The 14,193-nt window shown below is 39.2% G+C and overlaps 1 protein-coding gene across 1 annotated transcript; it reads left to right on the forward strand.

Annotated features, from left to right (window-relative positions):
* Nucleotides 1-7,034: 7,034 nt before the first annotated feature.
* NMRK2 (nicotinamide riboside kinase 2) lies at nucleotides 7,035-10,695 on the forward strand. The gene is made up of 7 exons (XM_053455918.1): nucleotides 7,035-7,186; nucleotides 8,366-8,456; nucleotides 8,854-8,902; nucleotides 9,032-9,197; nucleotides 9,627-9,698; nucleotides 9,780-9,886; nucleotides 10,412-10,695. The coding sequence occupies exons 1-7, from the start codon at nucleotides 7,158-7,160 to the stop codon at nucleotides 10,495-10,497; spliced, it is 600 nt and encodes a 199-aa protein (XP_053311893.1). The 5' UTR covers nucleotides 7,035-7,157; the 3' UTR covers nucleotides 10,498-10,695.
* The last annotated feature ends 3,498 nt before the right edge of the window (nucleotides 10,696-14,193 follow it).

The following is a 14,193-nucleotide window of genomic DNA, read 5'->3' on the forward strand; positions in this document are numbered from 1 at the left end:
CTTATTTGTTCATTAATGCATCTGTATGTACTCCCCGAATATTATATTCTAACATATATATATATATATATATATAATATTTTTTTCTGTTGCACACTGCATATTGTAAAGTTGGAGGTGGGGTACTCTGTTCATGTCATATTTTAACTGTAGAAAAGGAAGAAAGAGAAAGTTCGCAAGGTGGTGACAGAGTTCATGGAGGAGGAGGGTACATTCCTCCTGTGTGTTGGTGGGTGTATAGAAGGTATATGTGAGCACACAGTGGTACAGTCAGTAAATAGAGAAAAGGTGGTCCAACTCACAACAAGGCATGTTTATACGAATACAAAGCCAGCAGCGTAATGTGCATAGGTTACAGATACATTCAAATGATTTATTTAATTATTGGAGTAAAACATGAAAATTTGTTGGGGTTCCCAAAATGAATGCTCCTGGGATTAAAAGGGTAACATTCTCATCTGAGATAAAAACAAAACCAAAACGCAATCTAGAACAATATATGAATTATTTTATCACTTATCCCTTGTTGCTTTTACGTTTATACTGAGTTATACTGTCTGCCCATGAAAATGCAACCCTTGTGCATAGAGATTTGTTACTAAAATGCAGAGACATATATGCTTGCAGTTAGAAAAGCAGGGGCCACAAACCAAGCCAGAGCTTAACAGGGCTAAAAGAGACCCTACATCCAGCTCATTGATCTTCATGTCATCTGAGCTGTGGATTAGCAGTTTGAGTTGATTACTCCACTTGTTTGTTTCATATTCATTCTTTCCTTAGTAGATCACTAAAATTGGATCTACAGTATGTGGTCTGTCTCTCTCTACATTGCATGATCCTTGAAACCTATGTTCCAGTCAGCTAAGAGTTCTTCCTGCTTCAAGAAATCTCAGGACCTGTTATAATGCAGTATAACTTAAAGAAAACGGGATATTCACCGCGAGACAGAATTAGGAATCAGTTTTGATGTGGAGATATAGGGAGATGTAATGATGAATCTGGATGAATTATCTAGGTGAGTCTATTATGTAGAAACAGGGACGTTTCACGCTGGACTACTCGTTAAGACTCATTGGGACAGTCCAGCCATAATATGCACTTTAATTAGTTATATTTTCTTCCTCTAGAAAGCTTATGAAGGCATTCAGCAGAATTCCCCTGTGCATGGACCTCTTTCTTTAACACCAGGGCATGCTGGCCCAGGGGACAATTGTCCCCAGGATTGGTCAAAACATCTTCACAAAGGAACTGGCCCGATCCAGGGACCAGCCTTTTGTGAACCGGTCCGGGGAGGCAGGAACACAGCGGGTCACCTAATGTGCAGGAGATACAAGAGATGTGTTTGGCCACTGTGCCGTCACCCTAAACTCACCAGCTAACACGACCCCCAACTGACTAGGTAATTTAAACCAGCTATGTACCTAGCACATTTGACATCCGAGGCATTTTTTAACACCCTTTTAGGCGTCTTATACCCTGACGTGTTTCGCTCACTAGGCCGCTTCCTCAGAGGTGGAATAGATGAATAAACACAGTTGAAACTGATGTTTTCTGTACCAGTTACGTAGGCTACAGAAATGTTCTCCTCGTTTCTATTCTCTCTTGGTGGTACGGCGTGGTTTGTGCTATCAGGATGTTTATACTGTGTACTACACAGATATTAAGCGGTCTTTTGAGGTTTCAACACATGCCACATTTTTGTGATGCTTTTTTCACAGTACTATGTGGCCACGAAGAGAAAATTGCTGTAACTTAGATACCACACTTGACTTGGAACATCATAATGAATGTTTCTTTATTTTAAACTTTTTATGATGTAGAAATGCTCCATGAAGTTTGTATGTTATCATGTATACCATAATAAACTTTTATTCAGTTTTATGAGGTTAGCTGCCTCGTCAGGATCCATGATACACACATCTGTAGATAAATTACCCTCATTCAATGTAAAACCCTTGGTCTGAAACAACTGTGGGTAACCCTTGAAAGTTCAGTTTTTTTGCCTATAACATGTATGTAACTTCTATTGAGCCTCCAGGTACCATGACTACCTGGACTTAACATCAACAACCTGCGCAACAAAGTAACACTTAACAAAACCTAACTCAAGGTCAAATAACGGGCCAAATGGTCAGGCAGGTGGAGATTAAACAAGGTCAAACTGGAAAGCTGATGTCAACAGACAATCATAATAATAATTCGCAGACTTGTGCATCCGGGAAAACATGAAAACGAACCCGAAAAACAAATCTCTTACTCTCTAACCCGACACTTGTTTCGCCGAGATGCACGTGCAAACACCGAAAACAGCTTTTACAGCTTTGTATAAAGGGGTACTTCGGTTATTTATAAATTAATCAAACTAAGTATTTCTTTTTATTTGTGGCTAACCCAGGTTAAAAAACAACAAAAGTGAAAACTCACGTGTTATCAACTCATAAATATTTTTTGTTGCATTGTAGACCATAAAGAAGTGTTTAGGTTCTTTAATCTCTCCAAGAAAACATAAAAGGCAATGTATGTATAGTATTAATGTACCTGAGAATATTCCCTAGCAAAAATTCTGTCTTTTTTTATTTTACAAACATTTTATTTTTGGAACTGGTTAGGGAATTTGTAAACAATACTAGAGGACAACTGTAAAACTACCAAAAACTAACCAGCATTAATTATATTAAAACACTTGTATCTGTGAAAACAGTAAGAAAAATGATTAGAATACTAGTTTTTTGGGTTTTTTTTGGAGCCCGGGGTGCGTGCTCCTGGGTGCTGCAACTGTGCCATGGGCAGCAGAAGCCAGAATACGATACTGAGTTCCCTCACGGGGAACCCAGACAAATCCCCCCCCCATTGGAGGGTCGGATCTCGAGTCTCACCCCAAAGGGTGAGACTCCTTTGCTGTCCTTTTTTGAAGAGAAGAAGGGGCCAGAAGGCTCCCAATCCTCCTCCAGCAAAGTCCAGGCTTCACTGCCTTTAAAAAGAAAACAGTGTCCAAAAACAAAGGTGACCAAATCGTGTGCCAAATCGTGATGAGGGCCTCACCGTGAATTAAAAAAACTGTGAAATCAAATAAAGGGGAAATTAATTGGCACTCGTGAAAAACGAAGTGATATATAAATTATTACAATACTAGTATCTCACCTGATGCAGTGCAGTGAAATTGACACTATGTGGCATACCACTCATGGTGACCAGCTCTTCTTCTGAACGCTTCCTTCTGAGTTGCTATGATGATGGCTGTATATCAGACATACAGCTGGCCAAACCCTTGCTTTGCGTGTCGTAGTATATTCACAAGACTAACAGGTGCTTGACAGCGATGTGGGTTTAGACATTGAGAACTACTCCATTACATAGATCAATGCACTGTGAATAGATTGGCAGTAATCCAGGCAGTGAAGCAGTTCTCAGTTACTATAAACCCCCATCATAAGGAGGAGAAATTTGACTGGGTTCACAATATAACAAAATACCTCTCAGCTTTCTCCGTACTAAGTTTCTCCTCACCCCATTTCCTCTACATTGTGCGCAGAGCATTCATTTCCTTGAATATACGGTATGTATTGTAAGAAGAGATGCATAAATTGTTGGCACTATATTAGGTCTGGATTAAGAGCATGGGTCTGGTGCTGAGGATTTTGGTGGCGTTTTTATGGAAATAAGTAAAGTGGACAGAATCTTAACTCCTCGGCATCCATGTGTACTGGATAAAGATGACATCAGTGCTAGGCAGATAATATAGGATGGAATCTTATGTGATGGGTGTCGGAAAAGTCTGCATGCTACCTCCACAATGGGATCATCATACATGGGACGCCTGAAGCCACAATTTTTAATAAAATATGCAGCTTGAAATAAGATAAAATAACACAAAACCTTTACTTTTCCTCTCACTGATTTCTGGGCCTAGAAAGTTTTGTCCTCTGAAGTGACTACAAATTCAAGAGCGTGTTTTGTCTCTGGATAAGTAAAAATGAAATAGTTAAATTTATTCCTACAGAAAGTAAAGTGCCAGGAAACAGATGACCAAACACACTCCAGGACAGGCGTTGCCACACCGACACCCAGACACACACACCTGGACAGGCTCTGCCACACCACCATCCAAACACACACCAGGACAGGCTCTGACACACCACCACCCAAACACACACACCAGGACAGGCTCTGACACACGCATCTGGACTGCTAAGCTAACAATAGATATATTTTTTTTTCCACACTGCTTTATGTCTTTTGTGTTTTGCCCCTTGTGTATCACCTCCAGCCTGGCTCTCCCTTTCATATTGATTTATGTGATGGCCCCAGCTGTCCCCCTTGTGTATTGACGCCACAAGCCCCATGTGTATTTTGCATGCCAGCCAGCCCCCATTGTGTATTTATGGCCCAGCCAGCCCTACATTGTGTATTTATGCTACCCACCCAGCCCCCCCCCTTGAGCCCTGGCACCCAGATTGCATCCACAGGACCTACCTAGCATCCAGATTGGAAGCATTGGACTTGCCATCTTTGCCCCGAAACAGACTCCCTATGGCATCTTTAACCCCAAAACAGCCTGCCTTTGGCATCTCTACACCCAAACAGCCATGTCCACCACTTACACATCCATGCTATCACACACATATTAATTCACTCATTCACAAATATTAGTTCACTCATTCATATAACTATTCAGATAATCATTCACTCTTTCACAGATGCTAATTAATTCCTTCATTCAGATACTCATTTACCTGTAGTCATTCACAAATATTAATTCACTCCTTCGCAGATACTAATTCATTCCGTCATTCAGATACTCATTCATTCACTCATTCATTCACTCAGTCTCACATACTCATTCATACAGCTTCCCCACCCCCTTACCCGAACTGCAGATGTCTCTGTGCTGCTTGCAGACGTCCGCAGGGACCTACTGCTTCCTTCTGTGTTGAACTCGCGTTAAAGATGGTCCTGACTGGGCCTATTTTCAAAGTTTGGGCTGCATAATATAATGTAGCATCAATTTGATAACCTCTTATATCCAGACATTGGTTTGTTAACATCTGAAGTATGGTTAGAGAAAAAAGCGTAGGTTCAGAAGGTTGGGTGAGTGGAACCTCAAGAAATAAACAGGGAGTGTGAATGTCTTAGATACTGAATGCAGCATTATGCTGTGACTATGACCTATGAAGCAGAAGGTAGAAATGTTCCTTAACAACATAAGTATATCATGTGGCCTGTACATTCAGATATTTTTGAATCTATTGTATTTGTTGATGTAAATCTATTTCCAAAACTCTGAAACAGACTCTCTGAGCAACAGCAGCACTACTCTGTGGATAAGCTTTATGACTTGGGGACATAAGCAACCTCATGGTTTTAGTACACCCCCAAAAACATTTCTTTCAGGCAAAAAGCAACAACATCCTTCACATCTTCCAGAGCATGTTTTGAACCAAAAAAAAGGATTGGCAAGCCCTTAACCACATTCTCACTTCATCCTGCTTTCTGTTACTGTCCCAGGTGGTGGTTACACACATTTCACATCTGCCACCAGTGTAACTGGAACCAGGAGTGTACTGGGACGTCCCTGGCTGTCACTGCCACCTTATTTGTAGTATGAGCTAGATAGAGGTGGGTAGCCGCTCCAGTTCGCAGAGTAAATGTGCTTCTACAGGACAACGAGAATAGTGTCCACTATTTCACTGGAAAAATGTGTATGTGGTCACATAGGCACTGGAGAGACTCACAGGAGTCGGGACATAACTGGCCACGGGCTACAATAATATAACAGTGATAAGATTTATATATAAACAGGAACATTGCGTTCACCTGACTGACTTATAGTCAGCACTGAAAAACAGCTGATTTTAACAGCTGATTTTTTTTTTCAATAAGCTTGCTTTAGATGCAGACCCAGAGGACTGTTGAAAGACAGTTGTTGAGAAGATTGAACTGATTTAATTTACAACAGGAAGAATAAAGCAGTCAATATTAAAGGTAAGAAACTATACAACTATAGGCAACAATGAAAGACATGCACCAATTGTGCAGAACTACAGAATATGATGGTGCTATATATAACAATAAATAATAATAATAATAATAACAACTGTAGTTAACAAAGTAATTTTGGGTAAGTGTAAACTCTGCCCCCTGCTGGTAAATGGTTGGAAACACATGGTCCATCCATTCACCAATGAATTAACTGACAGCATTACATTACACTTATTTATATAGCACCAGCAGATTCCATAGCGCTGTTACCACAGAGTCCATAAAATGAAGTAAAATCACAAACAATAACAAACTGTTACAAAAGGAAAAGAGGACCCTGCTCTTGTGAGCTTACAAACTAGCCGGTGATTGAGGAGGAAGTAAAACAATAGGAGAGAAAAAAGAAAAGTAACAATGGAAATCATATCCTTTTTAAATTGTCTAAAAAAAATTAAAGTCCCAGCAAGCCCTTTACAAATAGCGGTAATAATACTAAATTTTGTTTTTAAAGAATAAGAAGTTGGCAAATTAGATAGTAAGATTAGCCTCCAAAATGTGTGGTAAACCATAAAGGTACATTCTAAGACACGGACATGCTTGGCAATTAAATTAAATAAGTCATTATAATGTATCCTATTATAAAAATAGTAGTGAGGAGTAGTGAAAAGACTTACAGAACCCAGAGATTTAAGAAGGTGGGAGAGCCCCAGAGTTGTGGAGGTTATTGCATATGTGGTACTATATACATATATCTATCTATATCTCTCTATATAGATCTATATCTATCTATTTATAGATCTATATATATCTATCTATATATATCTATATATAGATATATATATATATCTATATATAGATATATATAAAACTATATAGTACAAAACGAAATATGAAATAGGTTACCCGCGGATAGCTGGTGACATTGGACGTCTTTTATCGTTTACTAATTTAGGCAAGTTTTTTTTTAGCCTAGATCTATTAATACATCGCACATGACTTTGATAAGAATAGACAGGTGTCCAGGAGCTGCGCTTGCGTGTTCAGTGAATGCTTCCGATTGGCTGCCTCCTTTTTTCCCCCCTGATGACGTATATTACTTAAGGTATAAATGAAAGCCCTTAGCTATTACGTTTATCAATGAAATAGTAGTATACCGGGAACAAAGGTCGGTGGTAACCATGCGGCGAATAATCATTGGAATTGGCGGGTGAGTATAATTATGGCATTTAATGAACTTTCTTTCGCGTGCTTTGAAACGGGCTGCTGTTCTCTCTAGCTAAAGTCTATTCATTCTGGTTAAATAAAATAATCGTAAGGTTTATAATTTTGCAGCGAAAATATTGTAGTTATGGCAAGCGCAATCTAAAGTCTTGTTTGTATATTGAAGAAGCTGTCCCCCTTTTTACTTGCAATGGGATACAATTCGACGATAACCTTTAATCATGTATAGCGTTAAGATACTGGCGTAAAACTAAAATATATTGCAGCTGGCACGTTACCTTTTAAAGTAATACATTGCTAACGGGGTTATATATCCTCAGAATCACTCTTGTTGTACAGCTATCTCTATATGTCGCATGCGGATACATCTATAATCTGCAACTAGAGGTAATTTACTTGCCTGGTGCTGTCATAGGTTGGGGTCTGCCGAGTGGAAAAAAGGCGGGAGCTTGTAAACCAATCCCAGGTCAGGGCGCGAAAACCAAAAGGCGCGTTTTTTTTTTTGTTTGTTTTCTCACGAGCGATAAACTTTCTTGATCGTCTTTATGTAAAGTATTTTTTCTTCGGAATGTAACCATGCTTGCCATTTTTTACCTAGCGAGCTATTTAGAATTCAGTGTCCTATGCTCTGGCAACGTGCTACTTATCGATTAACTGTTTAGAAATCATAATTTCACTTATCTCTTTAAGAAGTGTGGTATTAAACTGTTCAAAGGTTTGATTTCTTATTCTCAATGAATGGTAGTGGATAAGAAAATACACGCTGGGGTTGCCAAACTCTTCTATATGCTTTACTGGGTATGAGATGATTAAATGTGCCAGTTAGTACTTCCCAATAATGAGTGTACCTAATTAACAATGTAACTCGAGACCTATCATCCTGTACAACACTTTACTGCAGCTTTAAGGATATATTTTCCGAAACAAAAACTGGCTATGGCTCTGTTCATGTACTCTTAAGTCAGAGATATAGAGATGGATAGAGATGGATAGAGATGGATAGAGATGGATAGAGATGGATAGAGATGGATAGAGAGAGATAGAGATAGAGATAGATATATATCACACTGCATCTAGGAGCTAAGTCTCTTTATCCAGAAGAATAGGCAAATAAGCACACATTCTCCTCAAATGCTGTTTAAATATATTTTTGTTTTTACTTCAGGGTTACAAATGGTGGGAAGACTACACTGACAAAAAGGTTAATTAACACTCTCCCCAATTGCTGTGTCGTCCACCAAGATGACTTTTTCAAGGTATGCTTATACATATGTAGGATTAATGTTTTAACTTGAATGTGAACCACTCAAGGCACTTGTTAGGTATGCTAATGTGAGTTTTTGTTTTATGTACTGGCCGTCTTGGGTTCGTCTCACTGTTTTTTTTTGTTTGTTTATCACTTTTTGAGATTTATAAATACCAGTTGTGGTTCTTGGTTTCATTATGTAACCAAAACCTTGAGCAGCTTTGATTTTCAAAACTCACTCTGATCCATAGATAGTAACATTTATGGATGTGTTAAGCCCAAACTGTACAGCTGTTAAGAACAGTTTGTAAAACACCTGACCTGTGTTGCTTGCTCACATCCAATGTCTGTGTGCCCACGCTGCACTTGCCAATTGCAGCATTGTTTTATTGCTCGCTATGTTTCAGCCACCAGATCAAATAGAAGTTGGTGAAGATGGCTTTAAACAATGGGATGGTAAGCCGTGTTTGCTGTAGGAAAAAGTAATGTATAAGTAACTTTTCTGATCTCTATTACCTATCAAAATACAGCAATAAATTTGCTGTCATCCAGGCTTGCACCTCACCATTTTGCTTTACTTTCCAGTGATTACGTCGCTAGACATGGAAGCCATGGTGAATACAGTTAATGCATGGGCGGAAAACCCTGTAAAGTTTGCGCGATCCCACGGAGTCAAAGTTTCCAATGATCAGCAAGGAGAAGATGTGATTCATACACTGATTTTAGAGGGATTCTTGCTCTTTAATCACAAGTAATTCAATTTTACTATTTTCATCCCATAATGAATACAATTGCACTTGCATTCCTAATTAGAGCCAAATATCCAGCAGTATGCACATCCTGGAATCAAGTGCAATAAAACCTAGGTGCCATGTTGAATAGTAACTGCATTGAACCTGTCAAGACAGATACTAGGTTTTCCATTACATTGTCAAAATAGGAAAATGTTATCTAAAGTATTTATGCTAATTTCTTTATATACAATTTATTCATACGTTAAGTTTAGACTGTCATCCATTTATGAAACCCAAATACTAGTTGTGCTTAGGCCAGCATAGCATGTCGGTCTGACTTGTATGTTACTGGAAGACTATTGTTGACTGGTAAGTGTTAGTTTGACCTTAGTTTTTGATATGCATAGTTACCCTTATGATAAAGCTTGCCTTTTATGCTCTTATAGGTTACTAGCAGACATGTGCACCAAGAGATACTACTTAACCATTCCTTATGAAGAGTGCAAGCGGAGGCGTGGGCAAGTATAAATTGTCTGTCAAGCTATTGCTGTTAGATTATTGTGATATTTCCCTCATCTAAATCTCATTCTATTATGCAGTGGCCGGAACTATACTGTGCCAGACCCTCCAGGCCTGTTTGATGGTCATGTTTGGCCAATGTATCTTAAACATAGGAGTCAAATGGAAAACAACGGTGTGAATGTAGGTAAGTAAATGGTCAGTCATTTGACAATTGACAATTGTCATGTGGCTTTAAGTAGTTGAGCAGAATGTACTTCTGCTAGCCATGTCTTATAAAATTCTACCTGTCTAAAGTAGCATCAATAAATCACTTGCATACTTGGTGAGGAAATGCTGTAATCCTGTATGCATTTTGACTGAAATGTAGTTTTGTTTATGTGGGGTTTTTTTTTTGTTTTTTTTTTGGAAGGGGGGGGTTTATTGGCCGCATCTGTCAGAAAAATTACCTTGGTTTATTTCATTGCAGCCCCCGATATAAACTGTATTTTACCAATAAAAAAATAAATAAATAAAAATGCTAAGCTAGTGTCACATACCAGCAGTGATCAGGTGCCTGCTAAAAAGGGCATTGACTGGCAGAAACATTGGAGAGTGGGATGCTTTAACCAGAAGTCCGTAATAAGCCTCAAGCAGACTTAAACGTTCTTGCGATTAAGGCTCAATTAGATATGCTAAATAACTGTTCCCTAAATGTGTTTATTCTCTGCAGTCTCTATAGATGGCCTTCTTCCAAAAGATGAAGTCTTCAATCAAGTTTACACTGATATACAGAGCAAGATTTTAAACATTTCATAAAACATTGTTTACTTTTATTAATACATGATGCTAAAATGTATTTCTCCGTAATACTGGAACAGCAGTACGCACATGTAGAAGAAGCAATTTGTATATAATGAATTATTTATTACTGTGCTACCATGAGTTATTTTTTTTTAATGTTTTTAATTTGTAACAGAACTTGCATAACTTTTTGTATGGCTTCTGAAATTAAATTAGCTTCTGTTCTCCATTACCATTCATTTAAAACTCAGATTGTTATGGCATGTAGAGGACTCTCTAAATATTTTGGCAGGAGGGGTAAAAACGTTTGACCTAGAGTAGGGGATGTCCAAGCTGTTTCTGCAGAGGGCCACTTCATCAGAAATGTATGTGTACGTGGGCCGCATTCATTTTTCACTGAGAAAATATGGCCTTTTAGCTTTATAATGTGTATTAATAGAGGGTTAGTTTAGCGATCATGTGGCTCTGCCACACCGACACACCAAGGCAGGCTCTGCCATGCTGACACCCCAACACACCCCTGGACAGGCTCTGCCACAGTGTCACCCTCATTGGGATGGCTTAAGCTACACAAAGCATTAAAAATGTTTTCTACAACACTCCTTTTGTTTGTGTGTTTGTCCCCCTGTGTATTGATGCCCCAGCTAGGCCCCCCCCTTTAGAATTGCAAGTCGGCCACTTCAAAATCCTTAAGCGGTCGGTGCAGTTGACCATACAACTGCCTCAATGGCATCTGTGCGCCGGCCCCCAGAACGGCAGGCCCACTGAGAAATCTCCCGGTTTCCCATGGACCTCAAAGTCCGGCGGGCCAAATTTGGCTCGTTGGATGCCCTTGACCTAGAGATTAATCTTCTAATGCAGCTATGACAGAATATACAAAACTAATATATGTCACATACTCTGCTTAGCCCCTTATCAGCCAATCATGTGCCTGGCTCTTCATGCCATTAAGAAAGCCTTATAAGCTTGAGTGGGGTCACTGAAATGCCTCAGTAGCAATACTGAAAACCGTGCCTAATGCACGGTGGCAGCTCCCTTTTAAAAATAACAAAAATGAAGTTCCAAGTGGGTCGCTCTAGGCCATCCTGACATCTCTGAGCTCCCCTTGCAGGTTGAATACAGGTACTGCATTCCAACAATAGTCAGTAGAGCCCAGCTTTCTAATCATAATGTGATTAAAAAAAATGCAGTGATGTCACCAGCAGGGGAACAATTCAGTTCCAACAACAAAAAAAATCATTTTTATGAGCGTGCTAATATTAGTGCTGTATTTTGCCTGTTTAGGCTAGATTAAAAAAATGCATGGTTTGATGGGATAAATAGAATTGGCTTAGCCCCCAAACATCCCAGCAAACCTATGCATGGGTGGTACCCCTGTAATTGGGAGATGTTGCTGAAAACATTGGGGTGTTAGTGACACATAATACAATAGTGGTAAATTCATGCCTAAAGTACAGTGTGGGGGTGGGGACACAAGATGACTCCCACAAACTACGACAAAGGCTGGTAATAGAATTAGTGCATGGAAAAAGTGTGTAGTTCTCAAAAAAAGGCTTCATGGGGGTAAATTGAATTGGCCTGCTCCAAAGATGTCCCAAGAAGGACAGCAGGAAGACAGGATGACCAGAGTATAAAAATCTAAATTCAAACATGTACTTCTCCCAAATGTGGCCTTTTAGCCCCCCAACTTGACAAACCCATGCATGGGTTTTATCACTGTACTCAGGGAATTTTGGCGAACACATATTGGGTTATTTGACAGTGACATATACCAAGAGCTTTAAATTCATACCTGAAGTACAATGTGTTTAATAAAACAAATGACTAAGGCTGGTGGCAGAATTGGGGTAAGGAGGAAGTTAAAACACCAGAATATAGAATACCTTGGGGTGTCTACAAACATATATGGTTTGATCAGTGTAAATAGCCTCCATATAACCTGACCAGCCCATGCTGAACACATATTGGGGTGTTTGACAGTGCCATCTACCAGGAGCTGTACAATCAAAATAATTGTATCTAAAGAAAACCCTTCTTGACCTGACCCCCCCCTAATATATAACATACATGATTACTGCAAATAAAAGGGAAGAAAATTACAGCTAACCACAAGCACCATAGAAATGTTAAAAAGCCCTTTTCATTTTACAAAAAAAAAACAGCCGGACCCCTAAGGGGTTAATGAAATTGGGCTAGAAGGACTTGGAGTATATAACACAAGGTGCAATGTTTGCAAACAAGCATAAAACCATGACATGAAACTAAATTATCAACTGAAGTGAAACAGGCAAACCAACCAGAGAAGAGCTATATGTCCAGTCAAAGCGACTGTAATTCTAGACCCCCACCTACCGCCCCCCCAAAACACTGAGATGATAGAGCTCTGCAGTGACAGAATACAAGGCTCAGAGTAATTTTACAACAACAATATGCAGCCACAAAACACCTGGACCCCCACAGCCAGGACACGACCTTACTCTGGAAGGATACCAGCAATATTAAATGAAAACTAAAAAAGGCTAACATAACTAGAGAGGAATAAAGTGCCATGAAATCACTGAGCGAACAAAGACATAATAAAATGAGCTGACAAAGGAGGAGCTATAGTCATAATGAAACCATTCGACTTGCAGGTATCAGGCTGCTTAATGCTGTGTTCTAAACTTCTTTCTTTCAGAGAAATATGCAAGCTATATTGCATTTCTCTGGAGTTGAGGGGTAATAATTGAAGTTTGTTTTGATGTGGCGTATAACCTGCGCAATTAATTGTAATCACTGCGGTACTGCTTGTGAAAAAGCACAGAAAATGAATGCTACACCTAAATTTGACAGATGTAATTCTAGCTGAATGAAAAGTGTGCAAACCTTCACCCCACCAACAGAGCAGATAACAAGAGGCCACTTATTACAATTAAAGGAGCCTTAGTTACATCTTAAACAGATGCTTCACAGAATGGTCCATAAAAAATGTAAAATGTACTACCTATGAATTTAAGAATATTCAGGGGTAAGCATCGTAAGTAGTTGATTCATGGAATATTGTGATTGCCCTTGAAGACCATGATTTTTTTCTCCATTTCAGTGCAAATTTGGATTGAGCTTTAATTGTATTTTTTAACCTTAATCTAGGTTAAACCAGTTAGATATATCTTCAATATGCTGGTATTGATGGACTTGATTTAATTGTGTAGATTCCTTATTCTACCTTCCTTTAGAGGAATCGATCCAGAGTTTTAGAAGATGCAAAGCCCGTACATGGACGGGCTCAAAATGCATTGTTTTCAAAGGGTTTAGGGGCTGCCCATTGTCCTTAAGGGGTTAATACTGGATCCCCTCAATTCTACAACTTGGAAATTAACAACACTCCTTCCCCACTGGCTTTCTCAGGACAATTACTTGCTCTCACCATTTGATTTAGCATTTTCCATGTTTGATTAAAAATTTTCCATCATGCACTTTTCTGATGCTAGGCATGGTTTGTGATGTCAGTTACTGTATCATCTGTTTCCAAAAAGCTGGGCTGAGCTGGAATGAACAAGTACAGTGAAACGGACAGACTATATTTACTCACATTGCATGCTTGACCTGGCAAATCCAGAACATGACACCATTACTAACGCTTAAGCAAAGGGAGGGTGACACAGGCGGCGTATGACTGAGAAGTAGTGGCTAGTCATGCATCACATGCGTAAGGAATCAGAGAAGATTGTC

Source organism: Spea bombifrons, chromosome 1 (genome assembly GCF_027358695.1).
Source record: "Spea bombifrons isolate aSpeBom1 chromosome 1, aSpeBom1.2.pri, whole genome shotgun sequence".
NCBI classification, from domain to species: domain Eukaryota; kingdom Metazoa; phylum Chordata; class Amphibia; order Anura; family Pelobatidae; genus Spea; species Spea bombifrons.